The sequence below is a fragment of the Guyanagaster necrorhizus genome, assembly GCF_019112545.1.
Source record: "Guyanagaster necrorhizus MCA 3950 unplaced genomic scaffold BT62scaffold_37, whole genome shotgun sequence".
Taxonomy (NCBI): domain Eukaryota; kingdom Fungi; phylum Basidiomycota; class Agaricomycetes; order Agaricales; family Physalacriaceae; genus Guyanagaster; species Guyanagaster necrorhizus.
Window position 1 is genome coordinate 192,080 of NW_025064916.1, and position 27,946 is coordinate 220,025.

A 27,946-nucleotide genomic window follows, 5' to 3' on the forward strand; every position below is an offset into this window, starting at 1 on the left:
AGATGGTGCTGGGGGTCAAAGCCCCTAACATGAGCAACATTTTTCCACTCATGATGCCGCGAGAGTAAATAGGCTTCATAGAAGCTACGTCTACCTGGCAATTCGCAGTACGGGAAGTGATCGGGACGCCCTTGACGTATCATACAAGAAACTCAGCAGCACAAAGGACATACACAGTAATAACAGCTGCAGGAAGCAGGATTAATTATCGTCAATGATATCACAAGCACTTTGCTGACCCAGTTGGAACACAATGCCGCCGAGTATTATATCTCCACCCTGTACACGAAGAATGATTAGAATCACCAAAACTCTCCGGAGAATATTTTACAAACCTTATTGGCGGCTGGTAGAGTTGTAGCTGCCGACGCAATGCCTCCTCCAACATCTTGTATTATCAAGGCGACGCCATCCTGAAATATACAAATCATGGTGAATGGATTGAGAATACAGGGGAGAGACGGTGCTTACGCAGGTGCAGAAGATGATAGAATCTAAAGACAGCTTAGGATGAGTATCAGGTATTGGGGCTGCGCGACTCACACATCCGGGGAGTGAGCCTGCTATATACAGGATCCAACCTTTGATGAATGTGCCCAGAACAACGAAGTTAGCAGCAACCAGAGGTGTCAGGGCGAAGATGGTGCAAACAATTCTAAAAGAACAAACCATAAACAAGGGAACACCACCAACGGCATTGCCTCCTCTAATGGCGAGCCTTAGACTTCGAAGATTTAGAGGGATGGCTAGGATACAGTCAGTAAAGAAGTACAAAAAGAATCAATAGAAATACACACGAAGCACAGACGTCCCTACTCTAGAATCCAACTTGGACTGTCGTATCATAGGGTAACAGATTTAGATGTTTCACCAGCACGTATGTCGGGCAATCCTTTTTACTAAACAAGCACTATCTGAAGTTCGCGACAGAATTTGCTTATAACGCAAAATTTTGCATCCAATGCATAAGAGGCAAACTTCTAGAATCAACTTACAACAAAAATGATGAATTTAATTCATATAATCACTCTTCCTGCCTTTCGCCTTCATCCTGCACCTTTGGTGTCAACGGTATCTCCTTTATGAAGACCGCTGCTACCACTGCGACCCCCGCAAGGGCCATAGTAAACCAAAACACAACATGTATCGCCTCCCCATACGCGTGCCTCACAATCACACGAAGATTTTGCGGAAGTGTGGCGATGCTGTCAAGAGAATGTCTTACTTGGCGGACAAGTTCATCGATATCCACATCCTCTCCAATCAACTCCCGTTTGAGCGCAGCACGCAGTGTTCCTTGGACGAGCGTGCTGCCGACTGAGAGACCTACGACGGAGCCAAGGGAACGGAAGAGGTAGGATACTACATGATTTGAGTTTAGTAAGACATCAGGGATGTGCGAAAGCCTTCGTTACCTGCTGTAGCGATCGCCTGATCAGTATGTCCAGCATTGGCAATTAGAGAGATGAGTGAGGTCGTTATACCACCCCCTGACAGATTATAAGAACAGCTAAAACGGCAATAATATCAGAAACACATACCATTGCCTACGCTTGCTATCACCAAGCCCACCACCAAGCCCACCAAGGAGCTCACCACCACACCACTCATCAACACCACGAGCAAGGTTCCCATCAGAAGTAAAAGGTACCCTGCAACCGTGACCCAATAAAACTTCCCCGTGGCCTGCATGATTATGCCGCCAATCAAACTCCCTGATACGCCACCCAAGACGCTCGGGATGAACCATGCCCCCACCCGGCTAGCGGAGAACCCGCACACAGCCTGCAAGTACAACGAGAGGTGGAATAGCATACACATGCTTGCCGCCACTCCAAAGAAATTGACAAGATATGATGGGGTGAGCGCATGGGAGAGAATAATTCGAGCTGGCGCAAGTGGTTCGCGTGCAGTGTGCTCTGTGATGGCGAACAGAACGAAGAACACTGCTGAGCTGACAAGGGTACTGATGGTGAGCGGTGCCGACCAGGAGACGTTTCCTCCGTTATCGAGCCCGAGGAGGAGGAGGAGTACCGTCAGGACGAGAGTGAACGCCCCCAGGAAATCTACGCGGCAAATCTTGTTCTTCAAGCTGGAATCATTGGAGGGCAAGGGTATTCTTAAAGCCACAGAGACAGAAATGATAGCAACGAGTGCAATAGGGACTTGCATAAGGAATGCCCAGCGCCAACCAATTGTATCAGCCAGTATTCCCCCAAGAGGCGCGCCGACTGCGCTCCCTGTCGCAAATACGATATTGATAATACCCTGCCAGGTCCCCCGACTCCGGAGGGGCACGATATCGGACATGATAATGCTCACGACCGTTGACATTCCCCCACCGCCGATACCCGCTAGGGCACGTGAGGCGATCAACGCGTTCATACTCTCCGAGATCCCACACAAGAGACTGCCAACAGCGAAGATGCAATACGCGGTCAGCAGGCAGGTCTTGCGCCCGAATATGTCGCTGAGTTTGCCGTACAACGGTCTGTGCATGTATACTGAGAACGATAAATGTGAATTTGAATAGTAGCTCACTGAAAGCTGGTGAGGGTGAGCATGTACCCCGTGGCGATCCAGCTCGTCTTTTGGAGCTGTTGGAGCTCACTCCCGATGGCAGCGTATGCTATACTACTGTTAGAACGATAAGATCTTGGTAAAGGGAAGGCCAGGTATACATGAAACGACAATTGTCCCATCCATGGCGGCGAGAAATACCCCAACCGACATGGGAATGACCTGACGATGCAATCAAGAAGGATTCCGACATGAATGATAGACGACGCACCACAGCAGCTAATGCCCTTGCAGATTTATCTCCTCCATTGGCATTGGCATTGGCAAGCAGCGGCCTCGTCTCGTCGGTGTCCTCGACGGTCATGGTGGGAGCAGAGAGAAAAGGTAAGCAGTTTCATGAGAGATTGCGATACGATGTTGAAATTGATAATGAATAACGTGGTAAACAGTACTTTCGGCAGCTCGGCCCGGAGCAATATCTGCAGCTGAGGCGACGGCAGGCATGGACTCGAAATTAAGGTGCCAGTCTGCGGTACTGGTAGATAATTCCCGCTACCGTCATGCAAGCCATGGCTGTCCCGGGAGTAGTAAGGTAAGCAGGGGTAGCCGACTAAGTCAGCCTTTCAGCATCTTGAAGTCAAACTTGACATCAGTGCTAACTTCATTCCAATTTTCAAATACAGTCAGTGCGACCTACAACTTGAGCCCAGACCTAGGCAGACCTGGTAGCATACACGATCTTTTTCTGCCTCGCCAAGTGTCGCTAGCGTGCAATGTAGGCCAGCCAGAAGAAGAATCCGACAAAGATGAGGAAGTCGAGGTGTGATAGTAATCAAGGTCAGTTACTTCTTTGTTAATACGTTATCTTAGTTTTTCGGTCGAAGGGCCTCAGTCTTTCCTCAAGAAATTATTGATCAGATCATCGATTACAACTACGATGGTATCCCTAGCCTCCAAGCTGCCTCCCTCGCCCCCCACTCGTTTCTACCCTCTTTCGGAGTACATCCTTTCGCTGAAGTCATATTTGTACACGAACATGTCCTCGGTCCCGTCCCAGAAATGTTCGTCGTACAGGACATAACTGGAAGACTTTCTACATGCAGGGACTTTCTCTCTCTCCTACTGGAGGCCCCCTGGATTTCTAGCGTCGTCAAAACACTCGTCCTCCATAATAGGGACGAAGTACACTCAGTAAACGGTAGTACCTGCCTCCCGGAAGACCCCCCAATATGCCACTATTCTGCCGACCATTTTATACTCGCTTGCCCATCTGCGTCACCTAGTTCTTAGCAATGTACCAGGCCAGTCGTGGAAAGCATTAAGCGCTGATCTGCGAGCAACATTTATCACGACGCTTCCTCGCCTCTCCCAGCTAGATGTCGATTTTCTCTCCTTCGAAGATGCTGCTGAATTTATTGAAGTCATCCGAGAAGCCAAATTGCTAAGACACTTCTCCTATGTCAATACTAGCGGTATCAACTCCTAGGAGTTCCCAAACACTCTTAGTGCACAATTGCCTCGAGTCTGTCTCGAGTCGCTGACTGTCGCAGGGAGGCCGTTGTGTCGAGCCCATGTTAACCCGTTTCTATCACCCTACTTTGATCTCACGCGCGTTCGCGAATTATCGATCTCTTCCGACAGATGCTTCGCAGACTAAGAGTCCTTTGATGCCCTTCAAATGCTTCTATATGCTGTCGGCGACTCCCTAGAACATCTTACATTAGAGTTCAGGTTCTGCTTCAGTAGGTGGATTGAGATCGCCCTATCGTTCAGTCATTAACCAGACATAATCAACAGAACCGGTAATTGTCAACAAGAATACAAATCTCCGTTCAATGTACATTGTTAGCTCCCGGGTCGATACCGAGATGATCCCAGTCCACAGGGGCTTAGAATCCTTGACTTGGGACGTGGTTCCACTATGGAAAAGCGATGTTTTTTGGGCAGGAAATTGGGAGGAGCTCGACTTATTTCTTGACGAACCCACGCATTTCTCATCGCTGTCGAGGCCTGTAGAGATGATATTTCATGCGCGCCGTTCCCCTCACCATTCCTTACCTCTTCCAGCTGAAATCTCTTCGTTTCGCCGGTCGTCCTATACATCTTCACGCGGTTTATATGTTGGCCAAGGCCCATCCTAGCCGCATTGATCTCACTCAAATTCGTGAATTATCAGTGCGACTGAGAGCATAGCTGACGATACCGCTGTAAACGCCCTGCAGAGTCTCTTGGACACTCTCGGCGGTTCCTTGGAGCATCTCCCCATTGGGTTAGTAAGCCCTCCGTCCAGTAAGCATCATGATTTGAACTCGATCATCAACCCGGTTCTGATGTTTTCTCCACCAAACAAAATCCCCCTCCATCGAGTCCAACACCAACCTCTGATCTGTGCACTGTGCAACTGTGCCATCTCCATGATATCCCCTTTTCGAGTTCGGTACAGACACTCATAGTAGACGTGGGGACTAGGATGGGACGACGGCGTGATCTCGGCCGTAAATTTGCAAGATTTTGATGCACTTTTCGACTCGCGTGGGGGTTCGTTGACCAGGATTGAATTGATGCTCCATCATCCTCATGATAGATGCGGGGAGCGATTTTGTTGCGGTTACCCGCCTATCGAAGATAATCTGTTGGAACGCGTAGAGGCGCAGATGCCCAAGTTGATGGCAGGAGGGATTCTCTGGGTCAAGGAGCGGAGAGGTGAGTTTGGGGCTCCGTTACTTCTTTGATTTCATATCTGATTCTAAGGACTAGTGCGGTATATGTTTGGGCATAGATGGATGAGAGATCTCGCGTGATCTTCCCACAGACAGTTTTTGACGTACTCAATAGTAAACTGCACTTTGATGAAAGCAAATTTCTGTCCATTTACTATCGATGCGAGGCAGATGCCTTGAAAGCTTCTTTGAGATGGTTTGTATAGGGTAGAGCGTGAATGACTTCCTACAGCTGAGGAAGAATGATCATGGACATCGTACTGCATATTTACAGGTTCTAACGCCTTCCACCTCCCCCCTCTTTTTGAACTATGGATCGTTTATCGGCAGTACGAGAGGGAGGCAAAGTATTGAAAAAAATCTGGGTGTAATTCTGATTTTTTTTTTCACGGTTGAAACTAAACCACATTTTGCATATAGGTCAACGGTCAGCGACCACCGTATGTGTGCGCGTGTTCTGGAGTCTATTTGTACTCTATGCTGTTCTTCTGTCGTTCATTTGTGGTTTCTAGACTTGTCCTGCCAGCCCTGTTGATGGTTGACTGCTCTTACAGCACTCTGCTGTATAGCGTGGCATCACTTGCTTGATGATACCCGGAGGCCCCGAGCAGCTGATAGTTCCTCATGGTTGTCAATTCTAGTCATTGCCTCCGGTTCCGAATGCTGTGTTTCAATATGATATGGGATTGCTCCGCGAACTTCTCAACCTTTCACTGCTATGCTCACGCATCGTGCGCTTCAAAGAGCTCGACCAGTAGCAGCACCAGTCTCTCCCCGTAGTCTCATCCAGACGAGATCACCCGAAGAATGCAATCCACAAACAGCTTCACCTCTATTCTCCACCATCCCACCCGAAATCCGTAACATCATCTTCCAGCTTGCTCTATGTAGCTACCCAGACGAATCCCGGGCATATCCTGGCAACGCTTACTGCTTTCGTCCAGGATACGAATACTATCAGCGCATAGACACAGATCTCCTCCTCACCTGCCATCGCGTCTACAACGAGACTCGTCTCCTGCCTGTCATCGGGAACGAACATGTGTTCTGGTGTCACCGTGGCCCGCCGGGGTCGAGTGCGAGGCCAGCCGTATACTTTGGTAAGATGACGAAGGAGCAACAGGATGTCATCGATTGCGTGCACTTTTTCACGCAGCTGTACTGGCTCGAGGGAACCTTCCCGGCAGCCTGTTCGATCGCTGAAATGCGTCCGAGAAAGGTGAAGATTACGATAAGACACTCGGATTGGTGGTACTGGGAGAATAATCACTTGTTGGTGCTGAAGGACGGATGGACGAATGAGATAAGGCTGTTGAAGCGCCTCGAGGAATTTGAGATTGAGTTGGAGACGTTTGAGAGGAACAAGGACCAGGTATGTGTTTAAGGATCTGCATGCTCCTGAGTTGATTTATTGTCGTGGTCCAGATGCTAGCCATAGCTCAGAGAATACGCAATTGGAACATTGATCTTTGGGATGGGCGCGTCCTGAGCACCAAGGGACATTCCCTTGTTCATGATCACTGGAGAGGAACGTCTGTTTTTGCAGACAATATTGGGTATGATAGGGAGAATAACTCTTGGACTCGGCGATCCAGGGTTGTGCGTCCTGTCGCTCCGTTAGTATACAATACGGTAACACTCAAGTGGACTGCAGTAGCGAAAGTATGAAAATCGTCCTATTGTCGAGTTCAGGATTACATTGGATAGATACCATTATGAGTAGAAGCATAGGGATGTGATATGTTGGGAAGGAAAAAAGCACCGCAAGGATAAGGAAGACAAGGAAGAAAATGATGATGTTGGTGCTATGGTGTAGTGGTAGCACATGGGATTCTGATTCTGTGTTAGCCAATATGGTTCCCATAACCCAGGTTCGAACCCTGGAAGTGCCTTGACAGAAAAAGAGCTGGTTTCGTTTTAAAAAAAACCTCAGCACTTTTAATAAGGATTTGAAACAGTGTCATCTGCAACATGGCATATTTTGCGGATGCCCACTGACCATGTTTAGTCATCTAGTTCTACAAACCGCGGTGCAGCAGGAGGAATGGCCCGCTCTCGTCGTGACTTTTTTCGCACGATATTTTCACGTAACGACTGCGATGACCGAGATTGGTATTGAAGACGAGCGTGACTCTAAACAACCACCAGAATCCAAACCTGAGGAGGATGCCGATCAGAATTCGCGGCCGCCGACCCACTCCTCCCGACTTAAACACATCGCTGATGACCGCACTCAGTCGACACAGCCACAACGTCTCATTCGCGTTTCAATTCCAAATAACATTAATATTATATTTATTGTTTAGATAAGTCCGAGTACTCAAAAAAAAACCTATGGTGCCTCCATGACACTAAATTATCACTAGTATGAGGATTCTGTGTCGACGAGAGGAACAGGACAAGCAGTGTGATAATCAGGACATCCTCCGCTCCAATTATGTGTCATGGCCGTCTTTGCAGATGCTGAACATGAAAAAAGCCAATCAAAGAAATCCCGCGCGCCTGACGAACGTGACTTACCAGCATTCCTTGTCCACAGATTACCCGTGATACTCGTTACCGCCATCGAACACGCTTTAGACACATCTGCACTACCATTTTCCCCTACCCGCTTCAAAATTGTGATACCGCCCGCACTGACAATCTCCTTCCTGATGGCGGACCCTCCTACGTCACCCAAGAAGCTCACCGCCAAAGCCATCTGCATGTGTATCTGCGGGTACGGCTCGTCGGCGACCGTTCTCAGTGCGGCCAACAGCGCATCCACGACTCCGGCGTCTACCAGTGCCTTGCGGGTTCCGCCACCCCATTCGGCGCAGCTAAACCGTTGAATAGCAAAAGCGAACGAACCCAGCGGTTCGACAACTTCCGGCGGTAATACGCTCGGCAAGCGGGAGAGGCCTCGCGCGACGTCGGCGTCTAAGAGTACCTTAGCCATGTCAGCACTGTTTGGCCGCATCATGCAGCCTACTGCGCGAGCAGCCCACATAAGAACTGAGGGGTCATTCGATGATGTCAAGTGGAACGACACCATAGATACGCATCCCTGTTTGTATAAGGCCTTTGAAAGCTTGATAGAACGAGCGATTCGAGCGACTGCGTAGAGGCCCGCACAAATATCATCGGGGGCGACGGTGTTCGTGGTCGATACCTGTCGAAGATAGGCGGCGACTTCCGGTATAACGCCGAGATCACTGAGTACATCGGCTATGGCGTCGTTATGGATAAGGATGCCAATGCACCAAGCGGACATACGCGCAGAAGCAAGGTTGCCACGCAAAGTTTTTTCAAGAATAACGCTGACGAGATTCTGTTTGATGAGACCAGAGGCGACATCAGCATTTCGGCAGATACGGTTGAGACACCATAGAGCAAGGGTAGTGATGGGATCCGAAGTTGAGGATTTGACTATCTCGATCAAGGTTCTCGTGGTGTTGGTCCGGTAAATTGTGTTGGCGCTTATGGTATCGTGGCTGAGTAAAGTAAACAGTATAAGCGAGAGGCGACGAAGAAACGAATAATATAACGTACGCGATAAGACCAAGTGTTGTCAGAACTATCTCTAAACCATCTGGCTCAGCTGCTCGAATCTTCAACAGATGTATCAACACCGGAACAGCCCCAGCTGTGACCAGTTTCTGTGCGCCTTTGTCGCATTGTGTGGCGACATATTGAATCTTGGAAAGGCAATTGTCGATAAAGGCACGTCGGCGAGTTGTTTGCACTTCCGCCTGTAACGCGCCAACCAGAAGAATGGCGTTCGGTGGGTCTACGAGATATATATTAGCAATAAGCGTCATTCGGAGTAGGCAAACACATACGGGACAAGCTGGATGATGACCCGGTGCCAGAAAGTCCTTCACTTTCGGCAGACAATCCCGACCGACGATCCCACGCGGTAGCAATAGGTTGATGTGTTATTGCACCGATCCCACGACGTTTTGTCTCCCATAGTGACGGTGATTCGCTACGAACAATATGCTCGTCCACCTCAGCAAAGGCAGATAATTGCGGAGTATAGGATCTTGCTAAAGTGCTCGTAGGATCCCAGTGTCGCGAGTAGTCTAAACAACGAGAGGTCAAACTTTTTTTAACTCATCCATCGAAATATCACGCACCCGAGCTATTTGAGAGCGAGTTAACCCGTAACGGGTCTGAAAGTGGTTTTGGTCTAGACGCGGGAGATAGAATGACAAGTGATGATCGCGTACTGGAAACTGGACTGATAGGTGGTAGATCGTCCACGGGATGGGATCTTGGGGTGGACAGGGAGGAGGCATCTGTGCTACTCGACAACGTCGGGGAAAAGATCTGCGAAGATAAAGGGGTATAATTTGACAAAGGCGATAGAGGCGATGTTGGCGATGCTGTCAGAGGTTTCTCGTAGGCTGGTGGTCCAGATTTGAACGAGCGTGTCGATGCTACCGTCGAACTCCGGCCTAAGCTAGTCGACCGAGTAGACAGTTGGCCAAATTCGGCGGCCAGAGAGGCTATCACTGGATCTGAAGTGTTCGGCTGCATCTTCAAAGAAATAGACCTTCCCCTACCAGCGGCAGGCATTGCCTTGGCATTGAAAGCAGAGACTTCTTGGGGAGTGTCTGTTCCATAGCTTCTCCATAAACGCACGACAATGTCGAAACTTGGCCGCATGCGAGGCTCCTTTCGCCAGCACTCTTCGATGACATCCCAGAAATAGTTGTTCAGGCCCACGCGGGCGTCCCGGGTTGGATCTGGACGGTCAGGTCGGGCATCTTCTGCCACGACAAGCTGGTATATCTGTTTCTCGGACAGTACGCCCCACGGCTGGGAGAGGGTATATAACTGGCAAAGTCGGTGAACTATAGCAATAAGATAACCGTGTCAGATATACCTCGTATGCACTCATCGCGAACGAAAACACGTCTGAAGGTCGCGACACTGTCTGAAGATTATCGTTACATCACGACAATAGACAAATAGTAAGAAACTCACTCCCTTCCACGCTTCCGGACTAAAATATCGGTGCGCTTCCTTGTTTCTGCTTGGCTGTATCTCGACCGTAGCCCAGTCAGAGACACATGCCTCTCCGTTGTCTCTGATGAGAATGTTGGTCGGCTTGAGACCTCCATGAATGACATCACACTACGAAACGATACAAAAATGAGGGATTTTCGGGCCGTAAGTGACGACACGTACCGAATGCAGATATTGCATGCCCAGGGCAGTCTCGAGGATCTGACATATCGTAAGTATGGGACCTTCTAGAAAACGGAAAATGAAGGTACAATTTTTCCGCGATCAACATTGGGGTTTCTTGTCAAGTATTGCCGACTATTCCCGTTGACATGGCATTGCATAACGAGATAGAGGGAGTCGTCCTCGTTGGAGGACACGCGATAAACCTCGCAGATATTAGCATGATTCAAACTCCTCCACGAATGAACCCGGTCGAAGAAAGCCTAACAGTGAAGATGGGTTAATCCCAAGTTTTAAATAGAGGAGATAGCACGCACGTCAGAAGACGCTTCTGAAGAGAGGACTTTGACTGCAACAACAGTTTTGTTGAGACTTCCTTGGAAAACGCTGCCATTTCTCCCGCCCCCCAAACGCAAGTCCTTGTCATACGTGAGCTCCTCTCCATCAACCGTACCGACGCCAAGCACAGAAGAGGAAGCAGAGGGAGAATCCATACCAGGTGCAGGCCGGGGGGCAATAGCGGAAGACGAAAGTCGAGTGCAAGCGTAAACAAGACAGTACTAATAGTAATAGATGTTAACATGTTTGCGTGCGTGCAAAGTTGATAGTCCGCGAATAACGAACTGGTTAGACCAGTTCGTTGGAAATAAAATTAGTTCGGTACCAAGCGTTGTTTAGATCTGCTGCGCTGATAGAGAATTCGATGGGAATTTCGGTGGCACCGTTGCTATGCCGGCGTAACATAACAGACGTGAAGTCGGGGCCTGAAAGCAGACAGATCCACGGCCAAACTTTCTTGACGGCGATCAAGGTGATTGCCGGTAGTATCCTTTTTTTTTCTCCTGCAACAACCCAGAGGACCGAAAAAACTACCCTGCTTCAATGTCTCTATTCGGTCAAGCTGGGTTCTGTCTTGAACTGTTCTGTTTCTCTAAACGGGGTATCCTATCCCCCGGAATAAAACTAATTTTGAAATTTTGCTCAATTTGTGCAACCCACAAGCCGATCTTTCACCGTTATATTCTGATGGTCCAAAAATCCAGCTTGCGGTGTATAAGTGGAGCTACTGTACTTCAACGGTGACTGTGCGAACTGAGTCCTGATCCCGAACTCGGATGCCACCCTTGTCTACCGAAACTGCCAGGTACCTCCCCCCCCGCTCGGACGAAATTAAATTTTGCTTCCATTTCTCCTGCGTCTATCCCGTGAGCGGCGCGCACTCAAAAGTGCTCGTCGAGACTTGGACTCGGACTCTGACCTTTGTTATCCTCCATGCCTACGCCCGAGACGCAGACCCAGCACGATTACAACACCGAGGTTCCATATACCAAAGGGCGACCTCTCTACGCCCGAAACTCGTGGTTTGGACGCTTCAGACCACGGCCCCAGATGCAGCAGATAAACTTACCAGGCGGCGCTGCCTACCGCACCATTAGTGGGATTCTAGGGTTCAAGGAGCAGCAGAGTCTTTTATTATGTGCGTCGCGAGCATCTAAGCATGCAATGTTTTTTTTCTTCATCTACTAAACGATATCTCTCAGATTTCATCTTTGGAGGTGCCCTTCTTGGATATTGCTTATACCATGCTCCGATGATGAATCCGAAGACGATGGAGAAATTGACAGTGCCCGGTAGGCTTATTCTTGTTCTGATATTGTGCGCGCTGTATCCTACGATTGAGTAACCCAGGTGAATGGTTTGGGTTCAGCAAGCATGGGTTCAAAGTCGCCTATTCGATGCATATTTTCCTCTCCGTTAGTAAGCTCGATTTAAAGCAAGTCCAAGGCGATTGATTAGCTAATGGATCATAGTTGGTGGTATATTCGTCCTCCTTCAGTTCATTCCTGCCATCCGGCGTGTAAGTCTCCCGTTCCTCGCGTTCCTAAACGCATTGACTCGTTGCAGAGGGCCATACTGCTCCATCGTATGAACGGTGAATCCATCGGTTGTCTTCCATTTCCTCGATGCACTAAATCTCATTCCTTAGGATACTTTGTTCTCCTCTGTTTGATTCCCGCAAACGTTTCCGGTGGAATTGCTGGGTATAGGTCATTTGGAGGAGAGATAAACGCACAGTCTGCTTACTACACACTGGGAATAGCTGTCGTCCTCTGTTTTTCTGCTGGCCTCTTTAATGTAAAAAGCAACACCCGAGAACACCGTCGCTGGATGATTCGTACGTTACCGGATCTCAGAATTGTTATGCATCATATTCTAACACTCAATTAATGATATCAGGTGGCGTCATCATTTTTAGCTGTGCAATCACCACTCGCATTATAGTCGTAGTCGCGCGTCTCGTCGTGACCGACATCGGTAATTACCACGCGGTACATATCATGTTTCTTTTTCATTTCGAGTTTGGGAACCCCCCGTTGATCTGGGCTCCCTTTGATTCTTACAGATCTTCCGTTGCGACGACCTTTTGTCCGTCCTAACGGATCTTTCAACCGTCTCGCAACAGTATCCATCCTGCGTCGCTGACGGGGTGGATATCTCGAAGACCTACGTAGCTGTCGTTGCCGATGCCAGAGGTGGCTCCTTAGGATTTGGCTCGTCCACCCGTGTAACGCAAGGCATGGCGCTATGGTATGCAATGTTAACGCATGGCGTGATGTGCGAAATATATGTACGTACTCCCGTCCTGTCGTACGCAAACCCAGATGATTCATCCATCCTTCTTGTAGCTTCACATGACCCAGGACGCGAACTACGTTCGCCGAGAGTTTGTCCTCGAACCTAGGCTGGATTCAACCATGGATCTCAGCTACTCCCCTCAGTAGTTTCACCTTGTAGTGCGTAGCTTTATACTTATATTGATATGTTGAATTCGAGCCGACAATACCTGTACATATATTACCTATGTCTTCTTTACCGTGACGAATGTTGCCACCGTTCTTGAATTAAAGATGTACGACTTCTTCATCCATTTCATTTTCGTTACCATCTGTAATTACGGATTGATGGTAAATCACTCCCGTAGCACATTATACTACGTAGCTTAATGAAATTACCCTGAGTCCGAACAAAGCGATGAAGTAATGCTTCAAATGTTTCGCTGCAGGGTCATTCAGGGTAGTCCTCCATCCAAGTATATATAGTTAGCCCTTTGTCACCACAGCTAGGGGGGAATTTATGATAGGGATCTATCTCCTTTCTATCTCTGACGCACAATCAAAATGTTCCTTAAATGATATTTGCCTATTCGTAACGAAGTGATTTGTGGGCCTAAGAAAACTCTTTTTAACTTTCCCAACATTGCAGCATTGGAAGCGCGTTCGGAGATCCACTCGTACAGCGGGCTGTTACAACAAACCAAACAGAATTTACCAAGTTCAAAAAAAAGGACAATTATCTGAATGTTCTTAGGCATCCATACACAAAGGTGAAAGAGAATAGGATGGAAGTTGCCCCCTGCCGGAAGTCGGTTGGAATACGTTCAATCACTATTCATGCTGTTGAGATGTCCACCTACCGTGTCAGTTTGATAATGGTTATCATAGGGTACAAGCTACTGTAATACGAATTATGGAACGAACATACTGGCAGCATGTTTAGCACTGGTAAAGGTGCGTATAATGCTTATATAACTTCACCAATAATACTCAGTAGCGGCGACATCGACGGGCGCGGCTGCCAAGCGGTGTACGTCAATTAACTGAAGTTCGAATAGAGGATGAGTCGAGTAACGCTTATCCCAAGGAAGTGTTGGATCCAGAGCGATTCATCAGACGATTGTATGCCCCAGTAGGCATCCCCGTTACCTCCAATGAGGGCATTCGTCGCACTTATCAGTACACCAAGAGGTCTACGATCTTTGAACTAGTGCCGATTGCGTCGTTAGATGGGATTATTCACATTCAGGACGAACCTAGTCATAGAGATCAGAACAGCTAATTCCCCGTTGTACATCCGCAAGTATGAGACACAAGATATGAAAATCTACGAATGAATTACCCAATCAGTAGAAAAACGTTCAGCAGTAGGTACTACGGATCTCGTGTTTTCGATTCCCCTCCCTTTCTCGGCTAGTTCCTGAGCGATTTTATTTCCGGACGTGGACACTATATAAAAGAGGCGACACATGACCGCGACCTGGCGGGTTCCCGATAGCACCGCAAACTCGTACGGACGTTGTGGGGAAGCATTCGTTGGACGCGATCGTGGCAAATTGTACCTCCAGTCCGGGTTGATTCCAAGCATTTGTTAATGCTCTGAAAAGGTCGGGTCAGGCCGTTCACCAAGGACTGAACCATACACAGTTCGAACCTAATTTTACGTGTGTTCCTACGAGCAATGCTCGGATTTGAACAGCTTGCAAGCTAAACGAAGGGCGTATCATGATAATGGCATGCCTGAGATGACCAGATTTGACCCACCTCCAGCCTCCAAATACAAATCCATGGAACTGAACGCATATTTCTTAAGCTCCCTCTCCAAGAGCCAGGCATCGTCACAAGTGACGAACCCACAGTCATGGAGCACCCACAGTGCATCCAGAAACCACTTTCTTGTGCTCATTTCCATCGGGTTAACGTCCATATCGACTGTAGAGAATGCCGTGATGAGCTCCTGCACGACATCTTTGAAGCAGCCCAACCCAGACAGATCCCCTAGCCGAACGATCGCGACTATCTCCGGCCAGGCATTCACGTCCTTGTTTGGCTCCATCTCGAACGCCCACCTCTCCAGAATACCCGTAGAGCCCTGCACGGGGTAGTTGACGACATGGAAGAGCGCTCCCGACTTGCCGATGGGCGTTACTATGCTGTCTGGGACGAAAAAGGACCAATCCCAGGAAGTATAGTCGCCCCGGAAAGTGAGAATCGCGTAAAGGACACCCGCCTCGAGCTCTGGGACGTTAATAGGCTGTCCCTCCTGCAGTTCGGCGACAATACCGTTTTCCATGGGCGAAGAGTCGACGGCGAAGGTGGGTGTCGGGAAGAGAGAGCGGCACCCCTAATTGTGGGAATGAAGTCATATGGACCGGCAAAATGTATTTAGACGCGTGTATCTTCTGATCATCCGTGGAATTCTTCTCTGCTTCTACGACGATAAAAAAAAATCCGCAGGTCATTCTAGGGTTCGACCCTTTCTATTAGATTGAACCTGAAAGTGCGCAATTTTTAAGGGCTATCGTCCTTAATTTCGGCTTGAACAAAGAACTGGAAGCTACTGGAAGAGGGAACGGGGTGCGAAAAGGGAGGGAAGGACCTATACCTCTCCTTTTCTACTTCCTTCATCTTTGGAGGTCTAATCCAGACTTGAAAGCAGGTTAAAGATTCAAATCTTGTAGATTGACTTTGTGTAAAGGCAGCGAAGGTATAAAAAAGCGATACCTATTCGCGCTTGCAATAATGGCGTAGCAGTTCCTTAAAGCTCCTGATATCAATGAAAGGCGCCAAAGTCAGCAAGTGTAACAACCGTCAGCCACAGACCTTACACTGACCTACAAACCTCTCAATCCACAAGGGAAAAAAAAATCAAGTCTGCACTTGACAATCAGCATCTGGACGGCGCGGAACCGACTTGCTCGAATGGAAGCAAAAATCAATTAATATCCGAGACCGCGCACAAGTTATTGTTCATCTCGATGCGTCATAGGCAACGATGGCGAAGAGGTGATTAGACAGTTAGACATCATACGCTGGCAACACGGATCACGGAAGAGATATGGCCCGAGGGCCGCCGATTGTCTAACAAACGAGCCTCAGCCTGCCTCAGTTCGAAACTGCCATAATTCAAACGAGGCTCCTTCGGATGCCCCTGGAAGCGAATGCTTGGATCAGGAAATGTATCCGGGATGCCGCGCCTCTACTTGATATGGATATAAGGCGGGACAATAGATGTACTCATATCAGTTCCTACATGCCGCCGATTATTATTGGTTGAGAAGAAAGAGATGGCTACCGTACAACTCGTGAATGCCTTGAGGCTCGGAGGCTCGGATCATCGTGCCGACGTTTTTGAATAACCAAGATGAGCAAAAACAACGCGACAACTTGGAGAGTAAAACAACCTTACCCATCTGTCACTTTCGAAAAAAAAAACGAATATGAGTGTGAACTTGAATTCGAACCACGTCAAGACCCCATTAAATCGTAGTCGAGCTCTTAACTTGACATTACACGTTTTAAAAAAAAGCTGTTACAGTAAAAATGGGGGTCACATCAATGATCAGTCATTCGTGTTATAGATATGGAGTTGCGACTTGCCTATGACATACTGATGTAAGTACTTCTCGAGTCAACAGTCCGGGCCCCTTTGATTTGTTCAGATTCCCCATGGCTTTGAACGGACAAACTGTCGTTGGATCGACTCGTCCGGGATATAATTCTCCTCGGGATGAGAACCGCGGGCGGGGTTCGTAGCTCGGCCTCAGTGATATTCAGCCCACTGCTCCACAAACAATGTAGCACACCGGAAGTCTAGCAGGCACATCCTTCAGTGTGAAACATGCGAAAGTCGGGGTTCCACGTACAGCAGTGCGACACCAATATCGTCCTTGACGGACAATGCTTCAACTTTCCCTTCCGAGCGAATGTGTATTTCCGCCACAAAAAAGTTCGTTAATTTGCGAGAAACTTGAATTTCGTTGATCGCTTTCGCGACTTTGAAAGTAACAATCAATTCTTGACCTGACAAGAGTATGTTGGTCGCGCTGCAACGTGTAACAGCGTAGGCACAGAGAAGACAAGAAGCCGCTACTCACGGAGAAGTACATCAACTTCCCTTAAGCCTAAGTATCTTCCTCTCTCCCGGGCGGCATAACTTCAGAGATCCGCACCCCATTCCTGAACCCGACCTTAGCCTCTCTATCATTCCGCGACAGTCGGTCCAACAGTGGTGTAAAGAGGTCAGAATCAGAAGCACCTCGAGAAACAGCCCGGTTCCGCTAGACTTGACCGCATGATTAAGAAGATCGGTGCAGTACCAACAAACTGCAGGTCCATCGTAGTAGATAGCGAGGAGGAATTATTTAAATGGTGTAAAAGGGTCAAAGACTGCGGCTGTTGCCGCTAAACTCAGCCGATTGATTGATCCGGCGACTCGCGCTCAGTTTCTCTAGCCCGAACTCGCTTAGACTTAGCGGTGGACTTGGCGAGCCTAGGTCCTGGCTCAGAGTAGTTCGAGAGGACAGGATCATCGAGCCGGACAGTCATGGGATACATGCCGCAGCAGCTACTTAGACTTTTAAGCCTTCATTTGGTCGTCATTAACCCACTAGTTTGACGGCTAGCAGGTTACGTACCCTTGTCAGAGCATAGGTGCTTTTGATTCTTATATTCATTGGCATTTGTGACTCATCCGGAGAGTGTTCTACGAAAAAGGGATTCATCGAGTACGAAAGAAGCAAAGTGATTGGATGTATACCAGACATGGCGCGGCATCATCGTAGCCAACTTGGGGCGGATTGAGTTTGATAGGACCTTCACGCTGATGCAAATTTTAAAAAATTAGGTTTGCTGCTGTGCAGACAGCGATACTTGCGCTATGCCTGGCGAGGGTGGATGCACGAGGGAAAAAATGGCTCTTCGAGATGCGAAACGAAGCATTCAGATCACCCCACTACAGAGCAGAACAAAACCAATATTAATCTTCGTCATCCGTGCAAACCACGAGAATGCCTCTTTCCAGGGCCAACGGAAACCTACTATCCGTCAACGCCTGAGCGTGGAGGAGCCCTTCTTTCGTGGTTTCCTCACCCGATATCTTGACCCTCAGCTCACACAACCGCGAAAGATCGGGGCGGCTTAAAACATCGTCCAACCGCATCCACAATAGCCACATTTCGTCCACTTCCCGGAGCTCACTGTCTTCCCAGCATTTGAGCTTCAGCTCGAGAGACTGGAGCGACGAAGCTTTGTCCATGGAGGAGAGCGAACCGATGAGCCATCTCAAAATGCACAAGTCGATCCTCGCGAGGTCGTCCTTATACCATATTTCCATAGACAACGACTCTAAGCCGGTTAAAGCAAGCGCAGGAGGATTGGGCCAATGACGTACTGTAGGCAGTGGGACTCGTGTAAGTGTTCATAAAGCCAAACCAACCAAGGGAGAAACGTGCACGTACCATCCCACTGGATCTCTAACAGTCGCAAATGCTTCAGCGAGCCTGCAATGCGTGTGAGTTTGGATAGAACGTGCAAATCCTTCTCTGACGGTTTGTCTACCTCGAGGTACTGCAACGTGTCGACGTATACCGACCGCAGTCCCGCGTGAAAGAAGGACGGAAGCAAATGCAGATTCCCGTCGACCTCGATGACCATTCTCTCAAGGGCCGGTCCGCGACGCGTAGGAAGAAGCGGACTGAAAGGCGGGCCTTCTTGATCGTAGTAGAAAGCATCCAGAGAGAACTCCTTGAGCGCCAACAGCTGGAAAACGTGAGCGTGAAGGTCGCATATTTTCGCGAGTTTGATGAATTGTATTTTCAGTGAAGTCAAATTGGCCATCAAGGGAAGTACAGGGGCCAGGATTAAATGCACGGTGGTGCCACGGATTCTTGTGTCCCTGACACATGATAGTAGGTTCGGGGAAGCTTTGGTCATCTCGACGAATCGCGTGGCGATATTGATTCTGTTTCGAATATCAATGGTGCGAAACAGGTGCATCCGCGTCCGCGGGTAGAAGACACGGCAGACTGATGAGCAGGAAATGAGAGTACGAGTGTCATTCCACAAATAGTCAATAATTTCTTCAATGATCTCCGGTGGGATGCAGGGTATAGAGACCTAAAGATTTCAGTCAGCATTGAAGTCAACAACTACCATAGATCAACTTACGGAGCGTTGTCGACTAGAGGCGTCGTTTCGCCACATTTTCTCTGTATTGGATGGGTACTCCTATCAGATATGAATCAAAATCGAACCATTACATCTGGTGAAATTCTTACTTGTGCAACGTGAGCGCTATGGTCAACGAAGGTAAAGTACAAACAGAAAATAATTGCCGAAGGCTACGGTGATTGCCGCGTTCAGTCTAGAGCACGGCATGGTAAGCCGCGTCAGGTACTACCTTCGGAATCAGACTTAATTATCACTGAAAACGACGCTGGCGATAGCATCGTCCTGGTGGGACTAGCCTCTACGAGAATATTCCGTGGCCATTGCAGTTGTTAGCGTTACCTTGTTCATTCTTTGTCTTGGCAACATGTACTCTCATCCTAGAAAAACAACAGCCTATTGTTCTGTTTATATACATAATACGCTCTCGAAGACAGCTGTGTCGCCCATCTCGTTCCATCATTAACCACGTCCCCCATCCATGTCGACTGGTCGCTGAAGAGGCTTCTTCTTCTATTCATCCTGACTTCAGGATTCGTGATTCGCTTGGAGTGCCGCAGATTGCAGCAAACACAAACTTCGACGCCTTCAAATGGTGATGTGTTTTCGTCGAATCGAAGACAAGGACTGCTATGTGGTCGCTGTTGGTTTAGTCTTGTTGCGATCCTAGATCATGAAAGGCGGTTGAAACCTGCAGCTGTGACTCATAACCTTTCAGCATATTCACTGATATATATGTTCTGATTCATGATAATGAAAGACACAAGTTGTATTATTTGTATCCTTCATACTGATTCAATGTCCAAAATGAAAAAGTGGTGTACAAAACGAAAGAGTGGTGTCCAAAACGAAATAGCCAAAATGCAATAGTAGTATCTGGATAGTAGCAAACATACAAACTTAACTCCGGTATCCTCTGGAGACTGTCAACAACCCACGGCTTTCAACTTGTTCAAAGTACGCAGCATATTTGATCACCAATCCCTCCAGCTTGCCTTCCCACAACGGCCACTTGGATTTCTCTTCTTCTTCTTCTCTCCACCACTCGTGCGGGGCTGCGCTTAACACGAGCTCAACCTTGGTCAATTCCATCTTCGATAGAACTGCATCGAGCTCTGCCCACTTGTGCGGACTCCCAGATATGCCAATCAGGTCATACTCCAATTCGACCTCCTTTAAGCACCCCCCTTGGGCTTTGTGTAGCAGGTGTATGAGCCAATCTGTCAGCTCGTCGTAGTGTTTGCCTTTATCCGCCAGATTCCAGTGCCAGGGGGTGATCACAAGCAAACGAAGCCTAGTAACATTTTGGATATCCGGAACAGGTTTCCTTGGATCGGAGGCTCCCACTAGAAACAACTCATCCAGGTGCGTATAAGGAATCACGTCGTATTGTGGGATGTTCCACACCGGATAGTAAAGTGGGTAGGTAAGCCGTCGAATACGGGATGGCGTGGAGAGGAGCGGGAGGAGGCACTTGATAGTACGCACGTCCAACTGGCTGGCGGCTTGGGTAATCACTAATTCTTCAAGGTCAAGAGAAACTTCAGACGATGAAGATTTCTCTTCAACAACGTATACGTCGCATAGTGCTAGCTTGTTTAATTTGTGGAACCCCCCGAGGAAGGTGCCAAGGTTCGTCACAGAACAATGCTTCATTTCCAATTCCTCGACTTCAGGCCAGATGATATTAATGCCAACCAGTCTCACCTGGACAAGATGTAAGGACGTCAAGTTCTTCATCATTGCAAAGACAGTAGGCAGCTGCGGTTCGGAGGCGATCCATCTTTGAGAGGAGCCTAGGAACCAGACGGCATTTTCGCTCAAGGTAAGACTCCTTACAAGTGGCAGGGCATTTTGGCACTTCTCCAAGAAATTTTCGCAGTGATTGAACCACCGATGTGGGATGAAATCGAAGCATATGGCACGGAATAGATGATAACGGCTGCGGCCGACAAGTTGGCGACAGGATAATGCGCAAGCTGTGAGAGAGAAAACGTCATCGGAAAGAGCATCAATTATTTGATCCGTGAGTTCTGGCGGTAATCTAGGTGTCCAAACTGTAGGTTGTAGGGTAGATTGTGAGGTAGTCATGGTGGTCATGGACAAAGTTCAGGGCAGGGGCTTTGAGGTCCCTCTCTTTTTAAATACCATGAGAGACAAAAGTTTCATGTGATAAAATGCGCCCCAGACATCTGAGAGTTTGACATTTGATTGATCGAAATTCACAAGATTCATGTCCACTCTGGTATACATCGCTAATATTAGTAGCATACTTCACATCTATCGAACCTCACAAGAACGTATACCCCTTGCTTCTCGAGAAGTCAACCCCATTCTTCAACTGTTCCAATATTAAGAATATGAGGATCGTCGTCGGTTGCAGACGAGTCCAAGCTGGCAACCAGCCCTTAAACATGAACATTGGACCCTCGTTCTTCAAGGAAGCCTTGATGACACCAAGAGTAGACTAAACACAGAGAATCAGATCAGCCAGAACAAGAAGATCGAAAAGCTCACATTCGATCCTGGTCCTGATGCATTCATGATGCGACTCTAACGATGTGTCCTGTCAGGCCCCGTTGCGTGAATCGAAAAGAGTACAAACCTTTAATACATCAGCGGGAGAGCAGACCGTCGTCGCAACGGTACCCTACATAGGCTTAGCATACGGAACGCACAAGGTAAGGGTCTACGAACAGCAGCAAAGCTCGCCGTGAAATGGCAAAGAATGTTGTCGTGGAATACGGAGTCTTCAAGAGCTCAGCCTTGAAGAAATCATATCTGATGACATGTTTAAAGACTGTGTGGCGCGAGCAAAGGTATACCCGTATGAAGCAAGCTGACTTGCGTTCATTAGAACGGAACGGAATACGTTGGGTCCCACTTCACGACCAAGAGCGGAAACACCCTCTTCACGGACCATCTAACAGAATCTGATAAGTTGTCATGGACGAGAGATTACGAGCAGTTTTCCCCTAAATAGTGCATCGATGCAGTTCTTGTAGTTGAATCTCTTCTCCGGTGGTTTCGTGAAATCTCCCTGGAGACGCATCATGACGATCTCTAAAAACGTGAGAAAGATGCGTGCACCTCGGGACATGACGCCATTTGATGTGTTTCTTCTTCTCTCCGTCAGTGAATCACCAAACCTGTTTGACCAGGTCCATCTCAGGTTCCGAAGTTTCTTGTTCTATGCCCATGCCGCTACCTTTGTCCCAAAGCTTTCCTGTTAATCCTATCACAGTATTGGGTGAGCATCACTTCGTGTGGAAGAGTACCTTCATCTAAGAAATTTACCAAGCGTACAGTTCTCTGTTTGTCTAGCGATGAATTACTTTGTCAAACGAAACCAACGACGGAGCGAGTCCAACGAGACAACTTCTACTGAGTGCCACCACCTGAATATAACATATCATTATCAGAGGCTCGAAAAATTGGCGAACGATGAGGGGTCACCGGAAGCTAGGAACCTAGTACCAGCACTGATGAAGTTGACTTGTCACTCCTCTGCCGGACGTTCGACAAGATCGAGCGCCTCCCTCTCTTTTGTAGCGATTTGTGAAATATACGAATTCCAAGTGTCGTTTTTCTGTCTTTGACGGTCATAAATCTGCAGGCAAATACTCTTTGGCAAAGGGCAACGGCCGGAATACGAGTCGTTCAACTTGGTGATAGCTTCCGCGCCTATACTATAGAGTGAGGAGAGTCATTGTAGATCCTGAACGTCCTGGCGATACGAGATTTCGAGACCAGAACGAAGTCGGTAAGTATGGTTATAATACCTCAGACTTCGGCTTCTCGTGCATATGAGTCAAATCAAGGTTATTATCAGTTGTCTTCAACAAGGGGAACCATCACTACTAGCAACTCGGAGAAGACATTCCCCAAAGGCAGGACAGGGGCATCCATGGGGAAATTATGCTCAGGATACTGGATGTCTCCTTCACACTATGTTTTGAGTGACTAGGCTCCAACTCCCCTGTACCATCCCCATCCCATATAGGTATTGGCTCATCTGAAAACTAAGCAGGGCAGTCAATATGTTCAGGAATCCGGAGGAGATTTCCAGCTCCGCTTTTAGGGACAGACGCAGAATCACTTTGACTACAATCAATCCATGCCCAACTCAAACTGTCTTGCTATCCATACTGCCTGTGCACACAAAAGTATATTTATGCCAGTGGATGAGAGAAGTTATTTATCAAATTTTGCATGACTAGCAGGAGGTCAGGGTGTTTTCAGAGGATGGGTTAGAATACTTTCTAGCTATACTTGCTTTTTAATGGTATTGCCTGTGTTTTGGCAGGCTATGTAATTATAAATGTGATTCACTTGAGCTGCACTCAGGAAATCTGAATTTCATCTCATTAATAATGGTGAAAGAAAACATCCTTGAGACTTGCTGGAAAAGTGAAATCCAAACACCAACCAATCCCACAATCAAAGAGATACCAAGAACCCTGGACAATGACCACAGCCTGACCAGAGAATTTGAATCTCCCATGCATATTGGAGAAGTCAGGCTACAGTATTTCAAAATATTTTTAGAGCAAGAAACAAGTTTGTTAATATGACTCAATCCATACTTACCTCAGATGGTCTTTGAAACTACTGGAGTAACTTTAATTCCTGCAATGTGGCAAGCTCCAACAGAGGTGCTCAGAGAGATAACAGAGTCAGGAGGCTTAATTTCCATCCGTTTCTCTTTAGAACTATCGCGGTCATGTGAATTACAGCAAATTTGCAATTGCACTAATCGCGATATTGGTAATTGTCTTGCAATTGAGGTCTATCCTACGTACATTAATGATCAATATCAGTACAACAAGTTCGGCAATCACAAACATCAAAAACAAAAAAAAAGAAAAACATCAATTAACCCTCTCTTTCACCCCAACGGCCCTAATCCATATCTCTCCAGGCCGGCTCCTCTCTCTCAAAATCCTGAAAACCATCTTATCGTCTCTCCAACTCGAATCAGCGCCTTTTGCTCTCATACTCGCACTCTGGATCCCCCGGCCTATCCCAAGCCTTTCTTGAAGATCGCGCAAGCTCTCGTTCGTTCCCTCAGTCTCCACCACGACCGTGCCATACCAACCAGGATCGACAAACAAGCCGTTCGACTCAGGGATGGGTATACGTGTTCCGCGTCGTGCTCGAAGCTGGAAAGACGAACGGTGGACCCACCGGACAACATTATGGTACGTTCCCTGGGGGCTTTACAGGCTTCAACAAAGAAGAAAATAGTAATACGAATGGCACTTACGTCTCCGTCCGCACTCTATCTTGCAAGAGCTGCATATTCCCCCGGATCTCCTCTCCCCATGGCCTTAAATCCACGCGAATAACCGGCCCACCACCAGAACCATTGTTCCCACCCCTTACTACGCGATGAAAATAACTCGGTGGAAAAGCTAGCGCCATCAAGTATCTCGGCAAATCACCTGTAAGGCTGTAGGTATAATCCAGATCAATGAGGTACCTCCCATCCCACACCATCCTCCCGAGATTCGCCTCGTCTCCCACAGCGACATCCCATACAACGTCCCCGGCGCGCAGGAGACCTCTCACGCCAGCCTTGTCCATTTCTGCCTCGCATCGCAGCACACTTGTATCACTCAGCCAGTCCCCATCAGGAGAAGGAACGAAGCATCGGAGGAGAGGCGCACGACGGAGCTTAACGAGAGGAGATCGGAAGACATTACTGGGAGTGGGAGCAACGTGCCCTGCGTGGGACTGCGCATGGGACCAGGTGCTGAACGTCGGTGAAGGTGGCCTGTTGTTCATCGGGCTCGTCATTGTCGCCTCTTTCTCTGCCTGTGCCCGAAGCCGCAACACCACAGAGGTAAACGCCCTCGTCGCTCGCTCCAGAGCTTTCACGAGTCGCCCTAACTCCGGGTCTCTCTCGCTGGGAAGGAGCATCATCTCGCGTACGTACCGTACTGCGATGCGCGCGTATTCATGTGTAGGTAACGACACCCCGTGCATATAGGCATGGAGGGCCTAACTCAAGATCAGAAACGAACGGCAAACTCTGATAATCTGTTACTCACATTGACGGTCAACCTCACGGGCTCTGGGTCATCTGGCCATGCCCACCTACGATACCCCACGCCTCCAAGGAACCGCTCGAGGACTTCCTCCCGTCTCTCATCTCCTTCAGGACCAGATTCAAACAACACGTTCCTCACTCGTTGACTGACCATCCCAAGTACACACCACTCCCACCAACCGAGATATCCCAGAAGGTTCCTCAGCAGTGCAGGATCAGCTAAGAACGTGTGCAGTGGGAAAGGCTGGTCCTCGTTCACCTTGACGTTCGCAACGAGAGAATCAGGAGGAGGCGAAGCGCCTGCATAATGACGAGAGCGAGAACGAGGTGTGACAGGGGGAGGCGGGGTTGCTGGTCGTTCCTCTGCAGGAGGCGGCGGCGGAGTAAGAGGCTTTTGCGGTGGTGTAACAGATCTTTTCATTAGGGGCGGAGGCGGTGATGGGGTCTTTACCCTCCTCTTCTCTGGTGTAATCGACCTGACGAGCACGTTTTCCCTGGGAACAGCTACTCCATCTCCATCGACGTCTTCCTCTTCTTCCACCTTCGCTTTTGCCTTCTCTTCTTCTCGGGAACCTTCTCGGGAATGCACGACAAGAGAGACTCCTCTCGAACTGCCTTCCCTCGAGGACATCCTTTCTCTCGCTACGTCCTCTCCAGAGCCGTGAGTAACCGAACTTGCTGGCAAGACTTTCACACCTTCAACCTTTGCGAATGGATCATCGGCGAAGTACGGTACGTCATCGTGCGCTGGAGTCGCAGACGGTTGCTGATGGTGGTACCTTTTCATCAATCTTCTCGTTGAATGCGAGACTGAGGCATCAGAGGGCGAACGGGAGGGAGCTGCCCGAGAAGGTGTCGAAGGAATGATATGAACTTGTGTTTGAGATGGCGAGCGAAGGACAGCAGCAGTACGTGATGTAACACTGTTCGGAAGATGAGTCTGGGAAGGAGAACGAATGATCCCGTTCGGGTAAGGGTAAGCTTGGCGTCCATTGACACCAGAAGTCGCGTTCATGTTCGTTAGAGAAGGCATCCGAACGACACCATTCGAGGTCGAAGGACGTGCGGCCCCATTCGGGTACAAATTTGGCGGCTGTGACTTAGGAAGCTGGCGTGCATTCGATAGGGCGCGATTGACATCAACGTTCCCGTTCGGATGAATCTGCGAAGGAGCTCGACTGACACCTATACCATGTCCATTGACGCTGCCGTTTGGCCTCCCATTAGACGACGAACGAGCCATACTGTTGGGCTGGTGGTGGTACGCTACGGGTGGCGCAGCGTGGTTCACGTTTTGTCGATGGACAGACTGAGGGGTCGGAGGTTCGACAGGCACAGGGCGAGTATCGGGACGAGATTGAGGCACCTGGTGTGATGAGGATCCATACTGAGATGGCGGCGGTGATCCAAATTGTTGGGGTATATGTTGTGGTGGCGTCTGAGGAGGAGAGTGGGGCAACATTCGGGACGTAGAGTGGGCAGGAAGAGATGGTGAGTGATTGGTTGTGGGCGTCTGGGTCCGGCCAGACTGAGCTTTTGACGGTGGCATGAACTGAGGTACTGTCTCGCGAAAAGTCGGTTTTGGCTGTGATAAAACATGAGAGGCATGTCTCTTAAACTGCGAAACACTCACCGCGACGGAAACTGGCCCTCTCGTGATGAATCGAGGTACCGGATCCAGAGAAGAATCTGCCGGCGGAGAGGGGTAAGAATCCTCCGGCTGTACCATAGCAGCAAAGATCAGTGGACCCTTTCTCGACGCGACGGGTGCAGGGGCGGCAGGGTGTGGCGATTTCTTGACAGGCATGGGATACGCGCCATTCATTGCGTACGAGACCGGTGCAGCGTAGTGAGTTGGCTTTTCAGGAAGTGGGGGTGAGGTCTCGTCGAGCAAAGGTTTAGGTTCATTACTGGATACCTTTATATTATTTCAAGCATTAGAAAATTTAGTAAAGAAGCAAGATCAAAATACGAACTGATCGGTGAAGTACAGACGGTGGAACAGGGTCACTAGCAAGCTAAAAAGCAAGGAAAAGTGAGCAATCAATCGGTGAGAAGGCGGTGAGATTGATGGGAAGAAGAGCGGAATGGTACTAGTAATGCCAATCGAATCGGAAGATGCTGATCACGGAGGATACCAGGTGGTCCAAGCCCCGGAGAATCGAGCGAAGTGTAATACCCACCTCGTGTGTGATGCCTTTCGCAGCTTGCAAGGAACCTGGCACCTGGTGCTGACGTCCTGACTCTCCGCTCCCATCTTGATTGTCGGCCGTAGAACGGGTAAGAGCTTTGGGTGTGGAGAACAGGGCCTCGCTCGGGATCAGCGTCTCCAGTCTAGGAGCCCCTCCTCCGCCTCCAGCTCCCCCCCGACTCAACCGGCGATTCGTTGGTGGCGCCGACACCTGCGGTGACGAAGAGAACACGCCTGCAGGTATGGGAGCGTGGTCGCCAGAAGACGAAGGTACAGGTTGTATCGGCAGCAAAGAGGTCGCTGAATCTCGTTCCTCTCGTGAATTCGTCGTTTGCTTCCGCTTTCCCTCCGAGCCCGTTCTCTTTCCATTCGTCGTCACAGAAGCAAATTTCGCATACAAAGGTGTCGGCCCGCCTATAGAAATCGGGCCTGAGGGAGTCGGTGATGGCTGGGCCTGCTTATTTGTTGACTTTTTGCGGAGGAAACCAACCATTCGTCGTTATTG

At 48.8% G+C, this 27,946-nt stretch overlaps 14 protein-coding genes and 1 non-coding gene across 15 annotated transcripts; 5 read left to right on the forward strand and 10 right to left on the reverse strand.

The window, feature by feature from the left end:
* On the reverse strand, positions 1 to 964 carry BT62DRAFT_480830 (uncharacterized protein). Its single transcript, XM_043181110.1, has 5 exons — positions 798 to 964; positions 472 to 746; positions 336 to 413; positions 240 to 279; positions 1 to 186 (listed from the first exon to the last, which is right to left on the reverse strand). Exons 1-5 carry the CDS (start codon positions 844 to 846, stop codon positions 140 to 142), a joined length of 489 nt encoding a protein of 162 aa, XP_043034999.1. The 5' UTR covers positions 847 to 964; the 3' UTR covers positions 1 to 139.
* Positions 887 to 2,950, reverse strand: BT62DRAFT_974659 (member of the major facilitator superfamily). Its single transcript, XM_043189172.1, has 6 exons — positions 2,792 to 2,950; positions 2,682 to 2,742; positions 2,542 to 2,629; positions 1,542 to 2,491; positions 1,416 to 1,490; positions 887 to 1,362 (listed from the first exon to the last, which is right to left on the reverse strand). The coding sequence occupies exons 1-6, from the start codon at positions 2,882 to 2,884 to the stop codon at positions 1,025 to 1,027; spliced, it is 1,605 nt and encodes a 534-aa protein (XP_043035000.1). The 5' UTR covers positions 2,885 to 2,950; the 3' UTR covers positions 887 to 1,024.
* A 130-nt stretch (positions 2,951 to 3,080) lies between these two features.
* Positions 3,081 to 4,006, forward strand: BT62DRAFT_1011521 (uncharacterized protein; the record flags this gene model as incomplete). The annotated part of the gene is made up of 4 exons (XM_043177792.1): positions 3,081 to 3,112; positions 3,208 to 3,340; positions 3,391 to 3,721; positions 3,804 to 4,006. 4 exons carry the CDS (start codon positions 3,081 to 3,083, stop codon positions 4,004 to 4,006), a joined length of 699 nt encoding a protein of 232 aa, XP_043035001.1.
* Positions 4,007 to 5,662: 1,656 nt separating this feature from the next.
* On the forward strand, positions 5,663 to 7,027 carry BT62DRAFT_937016 (uncharacterized protein). Its single transcript, XM_043187236.1, has 2 exons — positions 5,663 to 6,612; positions 6,666 to 7,027. The coding sequence occupies exons 1-2, from the start codon at positions 5,959 to 5,961 to the stop codon at positions 6,906 to 6,908; spliced, it is 897 nt and encodes a 298-aa protein (XP_043035002.1). The 5' UTR covers positions 5,663 to 5,958; the 3' UTR covers positions 6,909 to 7,027.
* Positions 7,028 to 7,041: 14 nt separating this feature from the next.
* On the forward strand, positions 7,042 to 7,132 carry BT62DRAFT_t164. The gene has a single exon. It is a non-coding gene; the product is annotated as a tRNA-Gln (tRNA).
* A 470-nt stretch (positions 7,133 to 7,602) lies between these two features.
* Positions 7,603 to 8,493, reverse strand: BT62DRAFT_982768 (uncharacterized protein; the record flags this gene model as incomplete). The annotated part of the gene is made up of 2 exons (XM_043189718.1): positions 7,603 to 7,703; positions 7,761 to 8,493. The coding sequence occupies 2 exons, from the start codon at positions 8,491 to 8,493 to the stop codon at positions 7,603 to 7,605; spliced, it is 834 nt and encodes a 277-aa protein (XP_043035003.1).
* A 390-nt stretch (positions 8,494 to 8,883) lies between these two features.
* BT62DRAFT_480977 (kinase-like protein) lies at positions 8,884 to 11,157 on the reverse strand. Its single transcript, XM_043181111.1, has 10 exons — positions 10,912 to 11,157; positions 10,733 to 10,834; positions 10,505 to 10,678; positions 10,416 to 10,454; positions 10,212 to 10,361; positions 10,111 to 10,161; positions 9,788 to 10,061; positions 9,452 to 9,736; positions 9,359 to 9,394; positions 8,884 to 9,304 (listed from the first exon to the last, which is right to left on the reverse strand). The coding sequence occupies exons 1-10, from the start codon at positions 10,996 to 10,998 to the stop codon at positions 9,024 to 9,026; spliced, it is 1,479 nt and encodes a 492-aa protein (XP_043035004.1). The 5' UTR covers positions 10,999 to 11,157; the 3' UTR covers positions 8,884 to 9,023.
* A 90-nt stretch (positions 11,158 to 11,247) lies between these two features.
* On the forward strand, positions 11,248 to 13,442 carry BT62DRAFT_937018 (uncharacterized protein). Its single transcript, XM_043187237.1, has 9 exons — positions 11,248 to 11,892; positions 11,957 to 12,046; positions 12,105 to 12,173; positions 12,227 to 12,273; positions 12,321 to 12,348; positions 12,403 to 12,591; positions 12,654 to 12,745; positions 12,820 to 13,044; positions 13,103 to 13,442. The coding sequence occupies exons 1-9, from the start codon at positions 11,688 to 11,690 to the stop codon at positions 13,196 to 13,198; spliced, it is 1,041 nt and encodes a 346-aa protein (XP_043035005.1). The 5' UTR covers positions 11,248 to 11,687; the 3' UTR covers positions 13,199 to 13,442.
* A 436-nt stretch (positions 13,443 to 13,878) lies between these two features.
* Positions 13,879 to 14,312, forward strand: BT62DRAFT_923283 (uncharacterized protein; the record flags this gene model as incomplete). The annotated part of the gene is made up of 3 exons (XM_043184491.1): positions 13,879 to 13,893; positions 13,919 to 13,984; positions 14,028 to 14,312. The coding sequence occupies 3 exons, from the start codon at positions 13,879 to 13,881 to the stop codon at positions 14,310 to 14,312; spliced, it is 366 nt and encodes a 121-aa protein (XP_043035006.1).
* Positions 14,255 to 15,115, reverse strand: BT62DRAFT_937020 (uncharacterized protein). Its single transcript, XM_043187238.1, has 4 exons — positions 15,016 to 15,115; positions 14,795 to 14,962; positions 14,685 to 14,737; positions 14,255 to 14,629 (listed from the first exon to the last, which is right to left on the reverse strand). The coding sequence occupies exons 2-3, from the start codon at positions 14,934 to 14,936 to the stop codon at positions 14,703 to 14,705; spliced, it is 177 nt and encodes a 58-aa protein (XP_043035007.1). The 5' UTR covers positions 14,937 to 14,962; positions 15,016 to 15,115; the 3' UTR covers positions 14,255 to 14,629; positions 14,685 to 14,702.
* A 2,787-nt stretch (positions 15,116 to 17,902) lies between these two features.
* Positions 17,903 to 19,435, reverse strand: BT62DRAFT_481047 (uncharacterized protein). Its single transcript, XM_043181112.1, has 4 exons — positions 19,309 to 19,435; positions 19,199 to 19,258; positions 18,490 to 19,147; positions 17,903 to 18,421 (listed from the first exon to the last, which is right to left on the reverse strand). The coding sequence occupies exons 2-4, from the start codon at positions 19,232 to 19,234 to the stop codon at positions 18,009 to 18,011; spliced, it is 1,107 nt and encodes a 368-aa protein (XP_043035008.1). The 5' UTR covers positions 19,235 to 19,258; positions 19,309 to 19,435; the 3' UTR covers positions 17,903 to 18,008.
* A 799-nt stretch (positions 19,436 to 20,234) lies between these two features.
* BT62DRAFT_937025 (uncharacterized protein) lies at positions 20,235 to 20,674 on the reverse strand (the record flags this gene model as incomplete). The annotated part of the gene is made up of 1 exon (XM_043187239.1): positions 20,235 to 20,674. A coding segment is annotated over one exon (440 nt), but the record flags the coding sequence as incomplete, so codon positions are not given.
* Positions 20,675 to 21,488: 814 nt separating this feature from the next.
* BT62DRAFT_923287 (mitochondrial carrier) lies at positions 21,489 to 22,298 on the reverse strand (the record flags this gene model as incomplete). Its single annotated transcript, XM_043184492.1, has 6 exons — positions 21,489 to 21,665; positions 21,716 to 21,751; positions 21,804 to 21,848; positions 21,877 to 21,998; positions 22,043 to 22,121; positions 22,161 to 22,298. 6 exons carry the CDS (start codon positions 22,296 to 22,298, stop codon positions 21,489 to 21,491), a joined length of 597 nt encoding a protein of 198 aa, XP_043035010.1.
* Positions 22,299 to 23,431: 1,133 nt separating this feature from the next.
* On the reverse strand, positions 23,432 to 23,825 carry BT62DRAFT_481278 (uncharacterized protein). The gene is made up of 2 exons (XM_043181113.1): positions 23,789 to 23,825; positions 23,432 to 23,721 (listed from the first exon to the last, which is right to left on the reverse strand). Exon 2 carries the CDS (start codon positions 23,700 to 23,702, stop codon positions 23,514 to 23,516), a length of 189 nt encoding a protein of 62 aa, XP_043035011.1. The 5' UTR covers positions 23,703 to 23,721; positions 23,789 to 23,825; the 3' UTR covers positions 23,432 to 23,513.
* A 125-nt stretch (positions 23,826 to 23,950) lies between these two features.
* On the reverse strand, positions 23,951 to 27,934 carry BT62DRAFT_923288 (uncharacterized protein; the record flags this gene model as incomplete). The annotated part of the gene is made up of 9 exons (XM_043184493.1): positions 23,951 to 23,992; positions 24,079 to 24,415; positions 24,465 to 24,582; positions 24,643 to 25,106; positions 25,137 to 25,201; positions 25,252 to 26,835; positions 26,884 to 27,168; positions 27,227 to 27,268; positions 27,434 to 27,934. 9 exons carry the CDS (start codon positions 27,932 to 27,934, stop codon positions 23,951 to 23,953), a joined length of 3,438 nt encoding a protein of 1,145 aa, XP_043035012.1.
* Between the last annotated feature and the right edge of the window lie 12 nt (positions 27,935 to 27,946).